Source organism: Sporisorium graminicola, chromosome SGRAM_5 (assembly GCF_005498985.1).
Source record: "Sporisorium graminicola strain CBS 10092 chromosome SGRAM_5, whole genome shotgun sequence".
NCBI lineage: Eukaryota > Fungi > Basidiomycota > Ustilaginomycetes > Ustilaginales > Ustilaginaceae > Sporisorium > Sporisorium graminicola.
This window is the reverse complement of record NC_043735.1, coordinates 620,533-641,627: the sequence shown is the minus strand read 5'-3', so window position 1 is coordinate 641,627 and position 21,095 is coordinate 620,533. Positions and strand designations below refer to the sequence as shown.

Below are 21,095 nucleotides of genomic sequence, written 5' to 3'. Positions count from 1 at the left end.
AGTCGCACACAGGAACGTCGATCGATTGAGGGTAGCGAGATGCTACTGCGGGGTCGCTCGCAAGTGGTGTTGCGAGAGATGGATGTGGTGAGAAAGGAAGGAAGGTGCACACTGGAAGCCAAGTGAAGCGGCACAAGGACGACCCCAGGCGAGACGAGAGGACGAGGATGGAAGAAAGAAAGGTGGATGTGCTTGAGAGGCCGTTGTGAACACGAGGTGGTTTTGTACAAGGATGGCTTGACGTCGGAGCTTGAAACAAGCAATAGAGAATGGCGCTAGCGGTGAGGAAGAGGAAGAGGTGGATGAAGGATTGCGGATTGTGGATGGTCAAATGGATTGACGTCGGGGCTGCAGATGCGAGAACCCTGAGCTGATTGAGCCTGTAAGCCTTCGATGCGAGGGTCGCGCGTGACAGGGCAAGGATGATGACGGCAACCAAGTATACGAGGCAGGTAGCTTAGAGGAGGAACCGTCGTTTCGGTTTGGCTAGTCAACGCTGGCTGGGCGGCGGGAGAGGGCGATGAGGTCAGGAGGCTAGGCGAGACGCGTGTCGAGACTCAGACCCGTGGGAAAAAAACAAGAGCGGTTGATAGACGACGTCGAGGATATGCACGCACGGCAGGGAGCTAGAAGTGCAGGGGCGGGGCGGAGCGGGGCGAAGCAGAGGGTAAGACGACGAGAAGCTAGAAGGGACAAGCTGCGGCGACTATCCAAGGGAGAGAGAGAGCAAGCAAGGTGACGACGAAGTAGGAGGGTCTGCAGGGCGTGCGTTGAGATCAAGGCGAGCAGGCAAGGTTGGTTGTTTGTTGGATTCGTGACGAGGTCGAGAGCAAGGGAGGCACACAAAAAGGTGTGTGTAAAGGGAAGGGAGGCGATGACGAGAGGGTGCTTCCGAGAGGCAGTCAAAGGTCGGTAACAGAGGCGTGCTGCCGGTGCTGGTGATGACGACGATGCTGCTGCTGCTGCTGCTGCTGCTGATGATGATGATGATGATAATGATGATGATGATGATGCGGTCAAAAGCATACGGCGGCAGCACACAGCCCATTGAAAAGCAGCGAAAGAAACGGGATAAGCAGAAGCGCGTCAAGAAATTCGCAGCAGAGTCACTCTGTCAGTCACTTGGTCGGACCTGCCGTCTGACGTTTCTTTTCTCTGATTTCGTCATTTGACTGCTCTGACGCGTCTCAGCTCTAACTTTGCATTGATTGTTCTCGGTGCCTGTCCAAGCCTCGGCGGTGCTGACTGTGTGCTCGACTCGTCCGACGCTGGCAACTGTCTGCCTGTCTCTCTTTCTTCGTTACGACGACAGCATGCGATGTCAGATCACTACGCCTTGCAACAGTAGTTTGGTGCGTTTTCCGTTCATCATCTGCTTTGGCAACTATCTGCTTTGGCTGGTCGACACAGCAACGGCCAAGACAGGACAAGCAAACCAAACTAGCTGCGTGCGATTCGGTGATTGCCGAAATTAGCAAGCAAGCACAATTAAAGCTGCACGAAATGCCGTCTTTTCGAAACGAAACCGATTTGAATGAATTCCTCGCAGGTTCCTTGGTGTCGGCCGACGTAATTGTGCAGCCCACACGTCCTTGCTCGACCTTGAACTCGTCTTTCTCGGCCCGCTATTGTGATTGACCAAGGCACCGTGCGGAGCTCACTCAACCTTCTCTGTTTGCATTACGACGAGCTGCAGTAGCCTGTTTTGGTGCCGCTTCCAGAGAAGTTTCTGGCGCGAGAAACGTCGTCCGCTCACACAACTTTCAGATCTGCAACCACGTGGACACACATCCTGGGATCGTCGCCCAACAGATTTTCTGCGCGCTGCAGGACAATCAATCGCATTCATCGGCATCACTCGCTCCATCACGTCAAATCGGGGACTGTCGTTCGATCCTTTGGCATTGACCACCTCAGATGTACATGTTGCCGTCTCCCAGCACGGCCAAGTTGGCTGCTGGTTGAACCCGTCGCGACGTCGCAAAGTCCAGCAAGCTTCGTGTGTTTGATGCTGCGTCGATTGCTCCACCACCGAGACCGGTCAGTGCACTCAGCGTCTCGTTGACAGCGGGAGAGAGTCGAGATGCGCCCTCTGATCCATACAGCTGAATGTGCGACTGGAAGCTCACGTCTTCCAACAGCGTCAGGATCGCCGGGACGTTGTTGATAACAGCCTGGTGGTTCCAAATCAAGATTCAGTCAGTTGAAAGCAGTCCAGCGCGAAGAGTCAACGTACACCTCGAACGTACCTTGCTCAGAAAAGCAGCACCGAGACCGCTTGCCGATTCAGGCGAACGCAGCGGCGCCATCTTGCTCGAGTCGATTGCATGCTGCGCCACGTAGCTCGGTGTAACTATGTATCGGATCGCGGCCTCTGGACCCGCTTCTTCCTCCGAATACGCAGCATCTCGGTACAGCTGATCTTGTGGGCTATACGAGTCGACGATGACCACGCTTGATGGCTTGACGGTTTCGATGAGCGTAGAGGCCATCTCATGCAGGCGCCACGAACGCAATTGCGGTGAAGGTGCCACCAGCGCTACAGTGACCCTACCACCGCGGCTCGATCTAGCAGATGCAATGGCCGCGTGCTGTTCCGACCCGCATCGTAGCGAAGAGTGCTGCTCGAGTCCAGCCCCACCCAGCGACGATAGCAATGATGCGCCTGCATGGCCGATCAACACGACCAGCTGCGACCCCTGCTCCAGCTTTCCATCGTTCTCCGATCCGTCAGCCGTCACGAGTTGGAAAGGCTCTTCAGACCTGGACTCAGCTCCATGATCAGCGACTTGGAATTCGTCTTCTGAGCCTGACTCGAGCTCGTAGCGAGGCGCGGCAACGTCGCGGTTTGCGGGATCAAAGTCCATCTTGTGCAATCTTCAGTGCTTTTTCGTGAGTGTGCCTTTGCCGAACCAGGATCACGATGCAGTATGAGTCGAAAGGAGAGTAGCGCAAGATCGTCAGAGCGTGCGGGATTGGTTGTACATGGGCGACGCGCAACCCATCTAGAAGAACACTTTGTTCAGGGTCCAAAGAGCGTCGTCAGCCCTCCTCCGACTTCCGATTTGAACCTTTGATATCGTACGATAACCTACCCCGCTTTCTTATCACGCTGCCCAAACGTCGGATTGTGCAATGCATATCGCGAGCATTTCCCTTGGCGAATGCCGTTCTGGCCACAGCCACTGACAACCAGCAACAGCGAGGTTTGATTGGCTCGCTTGAGTACCAAACATGCTTTGTTTATCGTCTCTTGTGCCGTCCAACTGGAACAGCAGCTTCCCTCTGCAGCTTCCCTCTGTTTCAAGGACCGAGCTTGAGCCGTCGGTCGTCAAGCGCACCAAGCTGTTCCTATCTAAGGCAATGCAAGCCTCTAAGCGAGATGTAAACAGCCGAAGTTTGCCTTCTTCTGATACGCATGCCCCACCCCCAAAAACCTAACCCACCAAAAATTCACCGCCCACTCATGGTGTGAGCTTGCTCCCCCGCCAAGCTTGACTGTCGAGCCTGTAGGCTGTGGCCTTGAGTATGACAGAAGTGGTGGTGAGTGCGGACGCTAACTTCCGCTACCTGGAGAAGCTTGGAGGAATGCAGACGGAGTTCGTTTGAACCCTTCCAGTACCGGCGTAATGACCGATCTGATCCCCGCCGCCGCAAGTCTTCTTCTTCCTTGCCCACACTGAGGATGATCTCCCTCCCACCCTCGGATCGACCACTCCCAAGCGAGACGGCCGCCTCGTGACCACAAAGCACGCAAGGAACGCTGCCAAACCCTTTAATCATTGTCTTCCTTTCCTTCTCATTCGTCGATCGGCTTGCAAGGGTCCCACGCTGCCATCCTGCGATTGTGTATATAACAACAGACGCTCACTCCTTCCGTCGCTATTCTGGCATCGTCTCTTTCTCTCCCCTCCTCTGGCTGTGTGTCTGCTCCCTCACCATGCTGGCTCGAACCGGTTCCTCCGCATGGGCGGCTCTCGTTGCCGCCCTCCTGCTCGCCTCCTCGAGCGAAAGCGTCCGGGCGTCTCCTATCCATCTCGAGCCGCGAAACAACAACAAGCAGCCGGCCTTCTACGGAGCAGCCTCGCAGGGCAACTCGCCTGAATACAGCGTCAAGGGCAAGCACGGTGCCGTCTCGTCCGAGGTCGACATCTGCTCCAACATCGGCGCCGAGCTTCTGCAGCAAGGCGGGTCCGCCGTCGACTCGATCATCGGCACCGCTCTCTGCGTAGGATCCATCGCCTCCTACCACTCGGGTCTGGGAGGCGGTGGGCACGCCTTGCTCCGCTTCCCCGTCTCGCAGGATGCCAGCGCCAACCAGAAACGCAGCAACGACAACGACGCGCACTCGCAAACGGCCAGCTACATTCACATTGACTTCCGAGAGGTCTTCCCCGCTGCCGCTTACGAGACCATGTACCAGGATGCGCCCGTCAAGAACGCCTCGCTGTATGGAGGTCTGGCTGTGGGTGTTCCTGGCGAGCCCAAGGCCTGGTGGGATCTCCACCAGAAGTACGGCCAGCTCCCGTGGGCAAAGGTGTTCAAACCTGCCATCGAGCTCAACAGGCGCGGATTCAAGGTCACCACCGAGCTGGCCAAGGCGTTGAACGTGACCCAGTATCCGTTTTTGTGCAGCGATAAGCGCTGGAGCCAGTTCTACTGTCCCAATGGCAAGATCGCTCAGCTGGGCGATACCATCAAGAAGGAGCGTCTCGCAAAGACATTCGAATTGCTTGCTCACAAGGGCATTGACCCCTTCTACTATGGCGGGATTGCTAGCGATATCGTCGACACCATTGCCGACAACAAGGTGCTCAAAGGCATCATGACCAGGCAGGATCTCGCCGACTACGAGGTCAAGTTCCGCCAGCCGCACAATGTCTCGCTGCGCGACGGCAAGTATCGAATCTACGGCACCGTTGCGCCTTCGTCCGGCAGCGTGGTCCTCTCGACCCTGCAGACCGTCGACCAGTTCCGTGCCGATGGCCAGGAGGATCTCGCCAACGTCAACGTCTCTACGCACCGCTTTATCGAGGCCAACAAGTTCTCGTACGGCCAACGCACCAACTACGGCGACCCGGCCTTTGTCAAGAATGTTTCGCGTCTCGAGAGCGAGTATCTGGAACTTTCCACCAGCAAGGCCAACAAGGCCAAGATCAACGACTCGCGCACCTTTGACACCGCCTACTACATCCCCAGCAACAAGGACACAGAGGTGCTGACGGATCACGGAACCTCGGCCATCACGGTGGTTGATGCCGACGGCATGGCCATCTCGCTGACCACCACCATCAACACGTTCTGGGGATCGCAGCTCATGACCAAGCACGGCTTCCCGCTCAACAACGAGCTCGACGATGCGTCTACGCCCGGATTGACAAACTTCTTTGGCTACCTGCCGACGCCGGCCAACTACATTGCTCCAGGGAAGCGACCCTTGTCGTCGATCTCGGCCGTGATAGCCGAAGATACGAGCACGGGAGAGCTCAAGCTCAGCCTCAGCTCTGCTGGTGGCTCGAGGATCATCACTGCCGTCACGCAGGTTGCTTACGATGTGCTGTTCAAAGGCCAAGATGCCCAGACTGCGCTGGCGGAGCCCAGGTGGCACGACCAGCTCAGTCCCAACGTGACATCGCTCGAGAGCCGTGCTCCGCAGGTCCCGGGCTTTGTCGGTTTCAGCAACCAGACTGCCGCCTTCCTGGCGAGTGTGGGCCACAATGTCTCATGGACCCCAATTGGTAGCTCGACGGCCCAGGCGGTCGAGAGGTTCGACGATGGCGTGCTGTTGGCTGCGACCGAGGTGCGCCAACTTGCTGCCAAGGGTGCTGCGTTTTGATCTGCAGCTTGACCTTTCGGGTTGGGCGGAGAGCAATTACTCACGACATAGAGAAACGAACACGGCCAATGAAAGATGGTTGTCATGCTTCTGCGACGCAGGTGAAAGATGGGTTGTGAAGCGTCGTGTGATGAACAAAGTTTCCGTGTTGAGGGTTTCGAGTTCCTGTCGATCCTCGACCTGCCGCCGGAGTCGCCGGTGCGTCCGATCCCGACAAGGAAAGTTGAGTGGCATCGAGCCTCCCCGAGCATCTGAGCGAATGAGAAAGGGGCGTGACGTTGTGCGACAGTATCAACGAATGTGCGCCCCCTGCCATGCAACTTGTTATGCTGATGGCCAAAGGAGTGAGGCAGGCCCAACAGCTGTGTCTTCTTCCTCGGACTGCTCTCAGGATAAGCTTGGACGACAAGGGATATAAGGGGCTCGCTCGAGCCAAAGTATATCAGCTCTCCTCGTCTCCACTCATCGCAGGCCTCTGCCACATCAATGTCGATCTCAGCATCACCTTGAGCCTCCACGTTGAAGAACATCAAAGTATGCTGCTGCCCTACCGTTTCACTTTGCTCCTCGCCCTGGTCGGGGCCTTCGCACCTCGGGCTCTGAGGCGACGTCAGAGCGCGGTCGCTCAGTTTCAGATAGCAAAGCAGTCAATGAAAGACGCTCTTGATCTCTTCTGTTGAACAGAAGCGCGGAGTGTTGCGGCCCTCGGAAGGCAGGTTCTCTGACTCGCTGTCGATCCTGAGCCCACTGCTCGTCATCCATCCACCACGGATTGGTGGGATGACAAACCTTCAATAAGACACTGCAGCGCTGTGTTAGGGGACGTCTGGCCTTGCACCACGGAGGTGGGCCATATCCAGGTACAATGCTGCCACTGCTTATGAGAGCATAAATTGGCTGCAGAAGATAGGATTCACGGCATATTCGTTGCCATGCAACCTTGTCGTGGCCCATACCACCCACTCGCTTTATGACTGCATTTATCGAGACTAAGCCGTATCGTCCCCTCTCTTCGCAGGGTACTCAGAGACAGGGGCAGGACGAGCGAGGCATACTGTATAAAGAGGGCGAATCAAGCCGAGCCGTTTCAGTCATCCCCCCATCCTCACGCACCGCAAGGCACCAGTACAGGTCTCAACCTCTGGCGCAATTCCCAACTGAACACCATGAAGTGGACAGCTAGTTTCACCTTCCTCCTTGTCTTTGTCAGTCTACTTGGAGTCCTGGTCGTCGCACCCGTACCGCCAATGGGCAGTGACGAGAAAACTCTCTTAACGGCATGGAGAGGGGAGTACAAGCTCTACTTTCCAGAACAATACCGATTCGGTGTTGTGACAGAGCCACACCTCGGTCACATGCTTGCGGGACATACAGCACTGAACGAGAAAGCCTTCGAGCACGCTAGCAAGCCAGGTAATGGTGCCTTCCGTTTTCACAGAGAACAAGGTGTTACATATGCAATGACGATGGTCCCGGGCAATAGGGGGGTCGGCCTAAGCTGGAATCTCAGACAGACGGACAAGCCGCCTCGGGATGCCTTCTTGTTCTGGCGGCTCAATCGCAACGGAGCAAAGCTGCTCGCGTTCGATAAGGTCACGGCGGGGGCGGACGTACCGCATGATACTAGCACCATGGCGGTCCTTATGGCCCCCTTCTCATTGTAAATCGATCACATCTTCTTTGCATCACACTCTCGTTTCTCGGTCACCACTGAAAAGCACAGCACACAGTCAGACTTGGACCTCTGTCCACCTTACAATGGCTCGATTTTGTCGCTTTTCGTCTTTGGCAACACATGATCCCCCCTTCCCCCTCTCTGCTAACCCTTCCTTGATGTCAATACGCGTGACCGTTCCTCGAGTGATAACACAATGTGTGTGGATCCTTACGGGGAGACAGGCAGGATCTGGAGTCGATCCAACGCTTGCTGCATGGTCATCCTCACTGCCGGGTCGGAGCCTTCTGGCCAGATGTCCAAACGTACCAGCTTCGGACCTGTGTTCTCCACACGCCACGACAAGTGTGCGTCGAAGGTTCTCGTTGCGCCATCGACATTGTGTCTGAGATTCCACCGAAGACCCAAAGGACTAGTGCCCTTGACTTGGGTAGCTAAGAAGAGCTTCGTACCCTCTTTGCGCGAATTGAAGTAGAAAGGCCCGTTGGCGTCGTTGTGTGCATGAGCGAGCGCGTCTTGTTCGAGGCTCGGAAACCCGCTCAAGAGATGGGGGTAGTATTGAATGTAGCCTGGGGCAAGATGGTCTCCACCGTAGGCATCCAAGTAGATAGCATGGCTGTAGCGGCGAAGACGCTTTTCTGTCCGTGACAGCCGCGGTTGGGGAATAGCTATGCTGCTGTCGACCACGAAGAGAAGAGCGATCAGAGACAAGGAAATCCGAGCCAGAAGCATCCTCGTGTGGGAGTATTGGGATATTGAGCGGGTGGATTTGGGGTCAATCGGCCTCATCATATCAACTCAAGCGTCTGTTTATATGTAGAAGCAGGTGAGCCTCTTTGTGAGAAGATCTCACCGACCGCAGCTCATTTGGGCCGCAGCAAATGAGAAAGTAAACAGGAAAAGCCCCATTCGGACGCAGGCAAGTGGCCTTGGTGCTCTTAAGTCGTTCACAACACTGATGACGTGGGATAGGGTAGCAGACGACCGGAAAGACAGCTGAAGATGATTCGCAGCCAAGCTGGTTTGCACTGCGGCTCCAGTCAACCAGTCTCATCCGGGCGAGGCTGCTGCGTCAAGAGCTGTCAGCTGTCAATCCAGCGTCAGGGTCCCGAACAGCCGAGATGCGGTTGAAACCCGGTACGCGATTTGGCCCGTGCGGGATTGCGGGGTTTTGGTGGGGCAGTGCAAGTTCAATGCAACCTTGCATCTCTTCCACCACCACATCTCGTCACGAACCGCAGCCAGAGTTCGACACAACAATGGACAAGAGCAGTGCCAACGGGGGCCCGCCTAGCTATGCCCCAACGCCGTCTTCCTCGGCCTCGCAACCCACGGCAACCGCATCCGCACCTCCACCGGTTGTGACGCCATCGACTGTGCCGAGCCAAGCTGCAACCGATGATGTTACGACCGAGCAACTTAAACTCGAAGACCTTCCTCGTGGTGTGACGCTCAAAGAAGCTTCCAACCCGGCCTCCGTTTACAACAACACCAAGGTCTCGCTCGAGCTGCCGCTCATCACAGCTTCCAAACGCATTCCTAGCCCGCCAGCTCAATCCGCACCTTTACCGCCCTTCTTGCTGCACTGCACGCTGTTTGCATCGTACGATATCAATGCGCCCCATCCAGTCCCCTTTCGACAAGTCGGCTGCCCCGCCACCCACTCTCGTGGCCAGCCATCGGCAACTTCCAAGAACAAGGTTTCGCAGTCCGTCTCGAAGCTGCGCAAGCGCCTCGGCGTCCAGCTCCCCGTAGCCTACCTCGGCAGTGCGGGCTTCAATCCGAGCTCGACCGCATCTTCGTCACCGTACGCAAGCTTGCTTGCCTATCTTGCACATCCTCAGCCGAGGAATGGCGCCGAGATGGCGGCTCGTTCGGGCAACGTCAGCCGCTACCGCAAAGTGAGCCTTTTCCAAGCACAGGCGAAGGAGCTGACGGGCATCGTGTCGAGGCCGTTGGTGGAAAGAGTCATTTCAGCCATCTATGCGGGCCAAGGAATCTACGACAAGATGGCCGTGTTCCCAGCTGAGGCGGTGCTGCGATATTCGAACAAGCCGTTGGTCGCAGCAGATGCGAGCAACGGTGATGACGACGGGCAGCAAAAGACAGGTTGGCTGGCCAAGCTAAAAGGCAAGGCCAAGGGTAAAGCCAGCAGCGGCAACAGCAAGACGGACGATACCTCGCATGCGATCGAGCAGGTCAAGTCTGCCGAAAGCGTCCGCAGAGTCGCCACCCGAAACGACGAGGACGACAAGCCGTCCGAGGTACGCTCCGTGAAGACGGCCATGGTGTTTGCCACCCTGGACCTGCTCGCACCTCCGCCACGCTTGCTCGAGACCGGAGGTCCCTACCCGATCGAGATGAACAAGGCGTCGGACGCGGACCTGGCCACGTCTGCGCGTCTGATCAGCGAGTTCGATCGAGGCACCGACGACGAGCGTTTCGAAAAGTTCCTCTTCGCACCCACCGCAGCGGACGAGCAGCTGTCTGCCGACATGCTACGTGCCCTGGAGCGCCGTGGATGCATCTGGGCGGAAGCGGGCCGGCTGATCACGCCGAGCTCGAGAAATCCGAACCCAAAAGAGCGAGCGAGGTTCCTGGTCAAAGGTCTGTTCCCGGAACGCTTTGTGTATCGATGCAAGTACTACCGTGGACGCAAGTTCGAGCCTATGCCTAGCGATCTCGATGCGAAGGAAGTCAAGAAGTTTGGCTCTCCACTCATTGTGCATCTCGTTCCCGAGCGGACGGGGAACGAAGGCATTGATCTGTGCGACTATCTGGCCTCGCAGCCGACACCGACGCTGACGGGTACGGCTGCTGCTGCTGGCGCAGAGGATGAACAGGCAAAGCTCGACTGGGAGTTCGATGACGAGGACAACATCACGTTCAACGAGCCCTCGGCCGCGACGAATGTAGACAACACTGCAGCTGCGCCTCCACCGGACTACACTGCGACGCAGAAGGAGCTGCTCAAAGGATACGGGATTGAATCGCAGAGGGCAAAGGCGCTGATCGAGGCCGAGAAGGACTTTTTCCACGGCTGGAGCATCGGCGTCACTGAAGAGCCGTTCAAGAACGGCGGTTGGATGGAGAGCATGGGCACAGGCTCGTCGTTGTGGTTCGCTGCCAGCGGGCTATAGCCACCGCCCCTCACCTGTTCTAAGATTTGACGAACATCATGTTTCATAGTTACAATTGAAAACCCCCGAGTAAGAGAAGGCTAGCTTTGCTGGAAAAGCAGTTCCTGTCCAGCGGTCCAGGCCTTTTGCAAGGCCCCGCCGTTGATTTCGAGAGCCTTGTGGAAGGCGTCTGTGTTGGCACACTTGTACCACTGGAGTGCGGCCAACGTGATGAGATCGGCGTAGATGGGCCTCTCGCCGCCGAGCCAGGTGCCAGACTTGTCCTTGGTGGCATACAGCTCGACAAAGGGCAGCATGGCCTTGGCGTAGACCTGTTCGATGCCGCCGTCGCGCTCGGCGTTCTGCTTTGCTTCCGTGGCAAGTATGTCCAGGGGCGACTTCTTCCAGCTAGAGGTGCGCGTCTCGATGAAGAACTCCTGCGACTCGGGCTCCAGGATGTAGTAGACCGAGGGCACGACCGACTTCCAGCGGTCTCCGGCAGCCAGGCTCGTGGACATTGCTTGGTTTGCTTTCTCGGCCAGGTCCTTGGAGGCAGCATCGGGGAAGAGCGAGTGCGAAAGCTGCCCACCGTGTTCGAGGTAGAGCTTTTGCAGCGTCGAGGCGATGGCGGCGCTGTCCGTGACCCATTCTTTCTGGTCGAGCGTGATGGCAGGCAGAGTGTGTCGTCCCGCCAGCGGGCGGAACACGCCGGCGTCGGCCAGCGTGTCATTGATCCGACACATGGGCATCAGGTGTCGTTCTGACGGGATCTCGAGCAGTCGCAGCGCCAGCCAGATGCGCGCCGTGTAAGGTGACCATGACTCCGACGTTGTCGTGCACGAAATGTCGTAAAAATCGATCTTGGGATAGGCAGACGACATGGTTCCTAGGGTCGGACGAATGCTGAAATTCGGGTCAGTCGGAGAGGCTCTGGATAGATGTGGACAGCGAGTCAAGACGCGATAGCGGGCCTCGTTCGTATTTGTAGGCGCGTTCGTCGATACGGGGTTTGTATGATTGAAGACTCGAGCACAGCTTTCTCCGCTACCGTCTCGGTTATGCATCCGTGAAGGGACGCGTCAGCAACCAGAGAGTCCCCCGCGCAGCACCAACAGCACATCATCGCACAAGCCACCTGGAAGGGCTGCCCGACACGTGTCCAGAGCCCTAATCTCGCGGCACACAAGCTATGGCGAAACAAACACGATTGGAGCACGAGACAGGTGATACAAACAAACAAAACTACAACGGTCGCAATAGGGCCGCAAAAGAAAGAAAAACCAAGATTGTCCGTGTTTCGAGAAGCTCTTTAGCGAGCCCCAGATCAAGCAACCGAGAGCTTGGCAAACAGCTTGAGGAGCGCCTTCCTCGCCTCTTTGTACTCGCCCATAACCAGGCGGCCGACAGTCTGTTCAAAGTCGGGTCTGCGCTTGACACGGTCCCAGTTGTCTGAGACGTAGTCCAAATGCGCACGCTGTACCTCATCGAAACGGTCGACAAACGGACTCAGCAAGTCGGCCAGCACGGTCTTGGGCGAGAGCTCGAGGCAGATGTGGTCGAAGGCCTTGGTCGCGAGGTCGCGCAGTCCGAGCTGGCGGCCGATGCAGTACGCAGCGGTGGCCGAAAAGACGGGAGGGAAGCTGGGTGACTTGGAGACACGTGCGGCGGGAAGGGCAGCAACGTCGTCGCCGTCGAGGTCTTCGTCCTCGCTGTGCTTGACCGACTCGGCACGGTCAGAGTGCAGCGAGGCGTCCGAGGACGAGTCGCGGCGGGTGCGACCGTAGCGACGGCTGCTGGGCGCAGGCAGACGCGAGGCAAAGGTGGCGTGTCCAGTGTACAGGTAGAACACGAGTGCCTGGAGCGTGGCAGGCGAGCAGCCGGTCACCTGCACCCTCGAGGCCGCGGAACCTCGAGTAGCAGCAGCAGAGGCAGAGGTGAGGTCGTTACCAGCGCTGTACCGACGCACACGGCTACGGCCGCCGTAGGTGCCCATCTCGTTGAGGTAGTCGGTACCGGAAGCGTTGCCTACCGAGGTGAAGGGGAGAGCTGCGTCGGTCTCGGCAGTGGGCGAGGCCTTGTCCTTGTTCATGAACTTCATCAGCTTCGAGAAGCGCGACGAGGAGCGAGAGAAGGTGGGAGGCGTGAGCGTCTCGATGGCTGGGGCAGGAGCAACGGCACCAGCCACCTTGCCCCTCGAACCATGCGTGTTGCCTTCGTCGATGTCCTCGTCGCCAACGCTGTCGGCGTCCTGGTGAGCGTCGTCGAGGTCGCCATCATGGTGGCTGGATTTAGGCAGCTCAGCGAACGAGTCAGCATACTCTTCGTCTTCGGCATCGTTGTGGTGCTTGGCAGCCCGCACGTTGTCAAAGTCTTCTGCATCGTCGTCATGGTTGTCCTGAGCACCGAGACGCGAGCTGCGTCCGTAGTCGACCAGGCCGAGGCTATTGGTGGAACGGCGGCTGGAGGCAGGGCGAGGACCACGCTTAGGAGAAGCAGCACTCTTGCTCTTTGCGGCGGCAGCAGCATTAGCAGCAGCGTTGATCTGCTCCTGCTCCATGGTGTCGAGCTCAGCGCGTCCGGTGGTGCTGATCTGACGCATGAGCGCAGGGCAGGCCTTCTTGAGCACCTTGGAGTTGGCGTAGACCACTTCCTCCTTCTTGCCGCCAGCACTAACAACGAGCTCGAGGTCAGCCCAGGGTTGGCCAAAGATGGCACTGTGAACGGCGTGGAGCGTTTGCTCGGCTACATGAGGGACAAGAGTGAAGGCGTCGGCAGCCTCGACCTCGTCCTTGTCTGTGTGCTCAGCGGCATCCTCGTCGTCGTGTTCCTCGACATAGGAGGCCTTGCGAGCGCGCGAAGCAGGAACCGACTTGCGCGAGTAGGTGGCCAGACGAGGCGAAGGAAGTGGCTTGTTGGCGCGATGAGGGATCTCGACGGCGGCCATGGTGTCACGAGCTGTTGATGGTAGGGAAGGGAAGAGAGAGAAGGACAGTAGAGTACAGTCTCCAAAAGGAGTTGAGGTAGGAGAATGGGCTTAAAGGGACGGTTTCTTCAGAAGCGGGGGTGGTCGCTCAGAAAGACAGCTCAGGTTATATACGCGCAAAGGGGGTTCTGCCTACGCAGCCTTCGATGTTGTTGGAGATGCGCGCCAGACCACCACTACACGACTCTTCATCGTTGTTTCCCGTGATCATTTGTAAAGACGAGAAGATTCAAGCTAGAGCACGGTGTTTGACAATCGTAGCCGAGCTGAACGGGAAAGCGCGGGGACCTCGACAGTCGCTGCAATTGGACGAAGGTCTTGTCAAGCAGAGGCCGGCAGACCACTGAACGACGGACGACGATCGGAGACAACATAAGGCGGGCTCGCACTTCACTGAAGGAGGCGGAAACCTTTCCGGCAAGTGCGAAGATAGGCGCGAAAGCTATTGCTCTAAGGAGGAATTGGTCCTGTACGAGCTCGTGGGGAACACTCGTCCAACGCTCAAGAGCGACAGAAGATGGGGGAAGCAGAGCGTGTGAAACTGCATAGCGGCGATCTAGGGAAGAGGGAGGGTAACTTGAATCCAAGGGTCTTTGGTCGGGTGCACAGCCTCGCTTGCAAGCAGCACGTTGGGCGCGAGGCGAATGATTGAATGATTCCGTGCGTTTGAGGAAAGACCCTGATCGTGAGAAGTTCTTGTCAAACGGAATCAACCGCACTGCTTCTTTGCATGGCTTCGACAATGCAAGTCTTGGCTCGACGCCAGAGACAGGCTCAAGCATGTGCATCCAGCAAGCCACTCGCGCGGGTAGCTCGACCGCCTCGACGACAGCTGTTCCGTCCTTGAGACGAAGCAGCATCAGGAGAAGCAGGCTCGATCAAAGCAACGGGCGATCGATACGAGAGCCATCAGCAGCTGCCAATCGTAAGTGAGACAGCTCGCGTTCCTTGTCGGGACTTTTTGTTTCTTCCTCCTTCTTTTGATTCTCGGCAGACGCGCGGCGGCTGTCCTATTCCGCTGCGGGTGCATGTGGACTGGAGCTGTCAGCCAAGTCGGATCAGCGACGCGATCACCTCGAAAAGAGCAGGCTCCTGTTCGTTTCATCCTGCGAATCCATGAGACCCTTTGCTATCAGTAACCGTCTTCTGTCTTTCCTCGGAGACGACGACGACCACGACGACAACGAATGAGAGAGACTTCGGACTCCGTGAATCACTTTTTGGACGAGAAAGAGATGGTGTGCTGACAGGCAGGCGTCCAGATCGCGCGCATCAATTCGGCGAAAAACAACGAGAATGCTGCATCTCTGCCTCCGCAACCGCACCATGCGCGGTCTTTTGCGCAATGCTCTTTTCATTCCGGCCGTTGACTGACGCAGATGAGCATCGCCGTGCAGATAACGAAATTCGTCGCGCTCGCCGGAGACGTCGCTTTCCCGCCCGCTCGCTCGCTTACCATGCCGTAACCGAGCCGCCTACCTGCCCGCCCGCGCAAAGAGGACCCTGAAGTCCGTCGAACCTTCGCGTCGTTTGCTCACTATGCTGCTCATCCTCAAAGTGGCCGTGCATGCTCCCCGCGCTTTTTTGGTATCGTTTGAACTCGCTTAGTGCCTTTTCTCTTTGATTGAGCTAGTACTCATTCACGAAACGGTGCCAATCCGAGGTCGTCAAGCGAACGTCTATGTGGTTCAGACCTCGTTGCATACGTGTTTGCACGGGCTCCTGAGGGCTGTAACGGACGCATCTTCCCGGCGAACTGCAGTCCAACCTGTGCATCGACATCCGCCTCATGTCCGCAAGTCCAAGATGGCCTCCTCGTAAGCTGCGGGGAAATGCGCTGCAAACATGTCGCTTCGCAGCTCGGGAAGGCTGAAGAACGCCAGTGCGCTCTCCACATGATAGATCCGCCTGTTGTGGATCCAGATGCATCGCCCTGGCGGTACTAGCGGCCCTCCCTGCGCCGCCTCGGAGCGCAGTGTCGCTGTGTCGAGCTCCTGCCTTCGAGCCGAGAGTGCATGCAGAGGAGCTTGATCTCGCTGCTGCGGTCCCACCCACGGCGAAGGTGGGACGCGTGCACTCGGCGTGCTCTCTGCGTCCAGGCGGGCCTTGATGGCGGCATACAGATCGCTCTCCACCTCGCGCCGCAACGACCATAGCTGCGCCTCGATCCGCTCCTTGCGGTGCAGCATCACGTCGTCTGCATCTTCGGCCCGGCAGATGGATCGCCAGTCCCAGTAGCTTCGAAGGATGTGCACTCGCGCGTCGTCCTGCCCCTCCTTGGACGCCATGGCGTGGCGACGACGCACCCGCGACAGTGCTCCTAGCACTCGCCGCAGTTCTCGCACCTGACCGTGACCCACACGAGGAATCACGTCGCTGCCCAACACCACCGTCGTCACAAGCGGCACCGACCCAAGCGCCGCTCGCGAAGCCAGATCGGCCGTCATGATGACAGGACTTGCAAAGCTCACGGCTCGAATCGGCCTGCGAGCAGGCAGACCAGACGACATGTTGGTCACCCACGTACCCGCATCGGGTTCGGCGCCATCCGGGATGAAGTACTCTGCCAGCAGCAGTGCAGCCGCGCTCGCGATCGCACCGCCCAGGGAGTGGCCGCAGAACATGATGCCAAACCCCTCGTTTTCCGCAAGCGCCTGGCGCAAAGTAGCAAATAGCTTGCTCGAGGGCGAGACCAGCGCCTTGGCTGCACGCCAGATGCCGGCGTGGCATCGGAACTCTTCGCCAGGCGTCGGTTGCACTTGTGGCAGCTCGATCTCCTCGGTCTGCAGCTCCAAGTCGACGATGATATCCGAGAACGACTGTGTTCCACGCACGGCTACGCACACCACCTTGCGCACGTAGTCTCGAACAATGTAAAACGTAGGACTATAGTCGGCATCGGCATCGAGCGTCTGGATGTCGGCGTGCAGCACATCGTCGGCATTGAGACGCGAGAGGTACGCAAACGTCTGGCGCGAAAAGCGGTCGCCTGAGGGTGTGAATGTAGGCGGCAGATCTACAATGTGCACATGAAGCCCGTACGCCGAGATGGCGAGTCGACCGCACCACTTGATGGTACGCACCAGATCGCGATTCGACTCCTTGAAAGGTCGAAGATCGCGGTTGTCTACGGCCGGCTGCGAAGCGCCCACCTGTGGCGACGTCATGAAGTCGTACGCGCGACCAAAGTAGCCGCTGCTGGCTTGTCCTGGTCGCATGGCATCGATTCGAGGCGTCTTTGCAAATTCGAGAATGTCGTCGCCGCGATTCGTCACAATCATCTCGTCGTCGCTGCTGTCATCATCTTCCTCTTCGCAGTCGGCATCATCGTCGCTCTGGTGGCCGTTCCTACTGTCCAGCATATTGTCACGAGGCGCTGCTCCCTTTTCGTCTGACAAAGCAAAATACGCGTCTTCCTCTTCCTGTCCCTGTTCCGCATAGTGTGCCCAGCTTCTTCTTTTGTCTCCCAGCGCAGCTCGCGATGCTGCACGTTGCGCGCCGAGGTCCAGACGATCGGAGCCACGCGTGGTTGGCGCCTTCGCCTTGCCCTGTTGCCTGGCTGGCCTCCTCCATCCGTCAAGCTCCTTCAGCCCGGCTCCCTCGGCCAGATAGCGCTCTCTAGTGACGCTGTGCAAGCAGTAGAGCTCCAGCAGACCTCGCAACACCTGCCAACGCGAGAGGCCCTTGGGTTTTCTGTGTCCGTGCTGACCCAGCAGCTTCTTGGAGCCCTTCTCTTCGTGATCTTCAAGGGCTACCGTGGCCCACTCGGCTTGAATGAAGCCGTATGCTTCGATCATACATTGAGCCAGCACGGTTCGACCTGTCAGGTTGTAGACCATCCAGCGCAGGAACCAAAGTACGAGCGAGATCCTCTCGTACGTCGAGTAGCCGAGATCGACGAGATGTGCTGCCACAAAGACCAGGAAAGCAAAGGTGTGCCAAAACACAGCCACCACACCGCCATGATCCGCCTCGCGGTCTTTGCCGTTGCTTTGTGTAGAAGACGAGCCCTTGCTACGAAGTCCCAAGTCGCCGATCAAGAACCAAAGCACAAAGGAGCGTTGACGACCCGAGGAATCCACATGAATCGAGCTGCGGCGAGTGGACGACCTGCGGCTGAGCGGATCGGATGTTCTGGCACTCATCTCTTGAGACGCAGTGTCGTCCTCCGAAGCAGGTATTGCGATATTCTGCTTGGAATTGCCCTTGTGAACCCCCACGGCGCCTGTCTCTGCGGCAGAAGCGTGCATCGACTGAGCTGCGGTCAGCATGGAAGAAGGTGTGAGGCGGAGATGGCCTTTGGCTTCAACAGGCTTGGGCGGCTTCGCATCATCTGCCGGTAAATCTTCTGTATCCTGCTTCGCCTCTGTGTTTGCTGCCTGAGATTCGCGTAAGGCAGCAAAGGACGTGAAATCGGTTTCTGGCCCTGTGAGTGGTGATCGCGCCAGACTCGTCGCACGCAAACCATGCGGACTGTCATATGTGAGCGAGCCGCGACGTGAGGAAGCTGCAGTGGGAAAGGGCGATGGCAGGATTTCGATGTGCGTGGGCACGAGTCGCGGTGTTCCAGGTGCATGTCGAAGCGAAGAGCTGCTCGTGTTGAGATGGAGATGAACCATGGGTGAAGCGGGCATGGTAGGGCCGTCTTGGTACGGCGTCCATGGCGAAGGCGGCAAACTGAGCATTGTAGGAGCCAGCTGCGGTGTTCGTGGCGATGAATGCACGGCGCGAGCCGAAAGATAGTCGCCGTTGCCCGGGGTTGGAGGACCCATGGAGCTGCGAGGATCTCGGAGGTCGATTGCTAGTGGAGTAAACGGCGAAGGCGGGACCGATAATTGTACTGGGAGCAGTCGTGGTGCTACAGGGAAATCGCGAAATCCACTGGTCTTGCTAATTCCTCTCGAAGTTGGCCGTATCAGTGGAGACGAGATCGGCGGCAGGTCAGGTGATGCAAGCTCGTCGTCTGGAATCTGGCCGGGGTCCAAGGGCTCAAACTCGAAGACGGTGTTGAGCTGGCGACCCGTTGCGTCGATCGAGTTGTTCCGCGACCCGCGGCGTGACAGCACGGCTTTGCGTGACGCCGGCGACATGAAGGGGCTGATAGCAGCGGGGCTTTTGCGTGTCTCAGCATCCGCTGCGGCTTCCGCTATTGACGGTGTGACCGCCGCCGTCGCCACGCTCGTCTGCACAGCTGGCAAGGTCGAAGCAGATGGACGTGTGCCAAGCCTGTCAGACTGTTCCAGTTCAGACACATCATTTGGTGCGACTGCAGGCGATTTTGCGATCTGCATGCGAGACAAGCTGTTATCTGAACCGGATCGAGGCCGTGACGACGGGTGAGGCTCGGTGAAGCTGCGAAGAAAGGCGGGGGGTCGCCCTTGTCGCCTACCACCTTGAACCCGTTTGGCAGTGGTCTCGGCAGCGTGTGCGGCCTTCACAAAATTGGTGAGGGCAACCAGAGGACCGACCTTGTGGGCCGGACGATTGCGAGCAGCCAGCTTCTCGGCTTTCTTTCGCGCCTTTTCTCGCTCGCGCATGCGACGCACCCCGAGAAGGCCTTCGAAGCTGGAAGCGTCGCTGCCATGGTCGTCGAGCAAGGGCGGTGGTAGCAGCAAGGCGCCTTCCTCGTAGCCGTCGCCTGGCTTGGATCGCCAGGATGAGCCACCGTGCCACGCGCCAGGCATCGCAACAGGGCTGGGAGGCGCCTCGGGAAGCATCTGATTGTGAAAAGTCGAGCCGGCGCCGAATTCGGATTTGGAGAGCTGGGTGAGTCGCGGTCGACGGCCAGCCTGCAGCACAATCGTATCTGGCAGACGGCCCGAAAGTGTGCTGGCCGCTTCGATGGATGAGGAGGCCAAAGCTTGTGGATCTGTCTTGTCATATCCAGCAAGGTTGGCCTGTGAGACACGGCGAGATGGGTCAGGATCGATGCTGTCGTTGGTTTGGCCTCGAGGCTTATAGTTGTCCAGTTGCAGCAGCGTAGACGGGCTCTGCTTGCGGCTGACAGTGCCAACTTCGAAGCTGAGGCCTCCTCGTCTACTGCGCACTTTGGAGAAGCCGTCGCGCGTGTCCTCCACCACAGCTCCTTGAAGCGTGAGCATTCGGTGCCACATTTGCGCCCTGCGCTCGGCGATGGTTGCGCCATGGTCGGATGTAGACGGTTGCGACGCTGTGCGGACGGGCAATTGAAGACGAAGACCTGTCTTTTTGAGGGATCCCAATGCACTGGTCCATGCGTGAACGCCGCTATGCTTCGAAGAAGAGCCCTGCTTTTGCCTGTGTGAATCGTTGGTCTGTCCTTTCAGCGATCGATTGTCATCGTCGTCGTTTCGGGCAAAAGAAAGATTCGAAACCCGCCCGGAACTGTCTTTATGTAGTAAAAGCGCACCCAGTGCCTCTATGGCGCTACCGTTGCTCGGGCGCGTCTTCTGGCTTCGTCGTCTGCGGAGGCTGCTGAACGGCTCGGTCGAGCTTGACGGCAGTGGGTTCATGTCGTCCCCTCGGCCGGCATTGAAGGACATTTCCTGCGAAGATCGAAGAATGTCCCATTGATCCGAGGTCTCGGGGGCATAGTACATTTCGGAGCGCGAGAGGATGGCCGAGACGGTGACGTAGCGTGCGGAGGGGATGTGCGTAGACCTCGACGTTAATGTTGGCTGTTCCAGCTGGGGAACCGCGCCATCTTCTCGTGCATTCTGTTGATCAGCGAGAACTGCATTTGGGGCCTGTTGTTCTCCATGTGTATCGCCCTGTGGGTGAAGTTGCAGGGGAAGCTGCTCGGAATTGTTGGCAGGTTGTGGAGAGCTGGGTGGCGACCCCTCGAGACGGAAAGAGGAGGGTGCGGCACTCAAGGCCGGCGACGCTGCTGCTGCTGCTACAGATGCCGTCCCGGTGTGCGACGCGCCTGACTGTGAAGCACCATTGAGCTTCAAGCTAGGTATGCGCTCGAGTGACGCGGAGCGAGCGTTGGAGAGAGCGTGTGCGGGTGGAAGAGGCGACAGCTCGTCGATGTCGAGGTCGAGGAGTTTCATGTGTTTCGACTGAGTAGATGCACCGGCGGTTAGTTCAGAGGCGACGCCACGCCTTTCGCGAACATCTTTAGGCGACGACATGGTGATCGCAGCCGTCGACCGTGGCAGCGCTGGCCGACTACGCTAACAAGGTCGTCGACGCTTCCGCTCCTGAAAGTACAGAGGTGGACTGATTTCGATCGAGAGACAACGTCGGCGAAAGCAGCAGCTCGTCCATCCTTGCGCTGGTGCTTTCAAGAGACGTTTCCGAATGTGCGTAAAAGCTACAAGCTTGCACGCAGGGCCATGCTGGACCTGGTGTGGTGTGGTGTGTCTGTGAAGCCGTGATGAGATGAGAGTTCGGATGCTCGGACGCAGTGCTTATGCTCGCGTTGACGGAAATGGTACGTCTGTGCGGTTGCTGAGTGCGGAGCGGCCCCGGCAGTCTCCTTCCGAGGTGTCGAGGCAGTAA

General features: G+C 58.0%; 6 protein-coding genes across 6 annotated transcripts; 2 read left to right on the top strand and 4 right to left on the bottom strand.

Annotated features, from left to right (window-relative positions):
- Positions 1-1,913: 1,913 nt before the first annotated feature.
- Positions 1,914-2,867, bottom strand: EX895_004976 (uncharacterized protein; the record flags this gene model as incomplete). The annotated part of the gene is made up of 2 exons (XM_029885570.1): positions 1,914-2,174; positions 2,250-2,867. 2 exons carry the CDS (start codon positions 2,865-2,867, stop codon positions 1,914-1,916), a joined length of 879 nt encoding a protein of 292 aa, XP_029738136.1.
- A 1,073-nt stretch (positions 2,868-3,940) lies between these two features.
- Positions 3,941-5,836, top strand: EX895_004975 (uncharacterized protein; the record flags this gene model as incomplete). Its single annotated transcript, XM_029885569.1, has 1 exon — positions 3,941-5,836. One exon carries the CDS (start codon positions 3,941-3,943, stop codon positions 5,834-5,836), a length of 1,896 nt encoding a protein of 631 aa, XP_029738135.1.
- A 2,934-nt stretch (positions 5,837-8,770) lies between these two features.
- EX895_004974 (uncharacterized protein) lies at positions 8,771-10,651 on the top strand (the record flags this gene model as incomplete). The annotated part of the gene is made up of 1 exon (XM_029885568.1): positions 8,771-10,651. The coding sequence occupies one exon, from the start codon at positions 8,771-8,773 to the stop codon at positions 10,649-10,651; it is 1,881 nt and encodes a 626-aa protein (XP_029738134.1).
- An 80-nt stretch (positions 10,652-10,731) lies between these two features.
- Positions 10,732-11,511, bottom strand: EX895_004973 (uncharacterized protein; the record flags this gene model as incomplete). The annotated part of the gene is made up of 1 exon (XM_029885567.1): positions 10,732-11,511. The coding sequence occupies one exon, from the start codon at positions 11,509-11,511 to the stop codon at positions 10,732-10,734; it is 780 nt and encodes a 259-aa protein (XP_029738133.1).
- A 443-nt stretch (positions 11,512-11,954) lies between these two features.
- Positions 11,955-13,574, bottom strand: EX895_004972 (uncharacterized protein; the record flags this gene model as incomplete). Its single annotated transcript, XM_029885566.1, has 1 exon — positions 11,955-13,574. One exon carries the CDS (start codon positions 13,572-13,574, stop codon positions 11,955-11,957), a length of 1,620 nt encoding a protein of 539 aa, XP_029738132.1.
- Positions 13,575-15,400: 1,826 nt separating this feature from the next.
- On the bottom strand, positions 15,401-20,725 carry EX895_004971 (uncharacterized protein; the record flags this gene model as incomplete). Its single annotated transcript, XM_029885565.1, has 1 exon — positions 15,401-20,725. One exon carries the CDS (start codon positions 20,723-20,725, stop codon positions 15,401-15,403), a length of 5,325 nt encoding a protein of 1,774 aa, XP_029738131.1.
- Between the last annotated feature and the right edge of the window lie 370 nt (positions 20,726-21,095).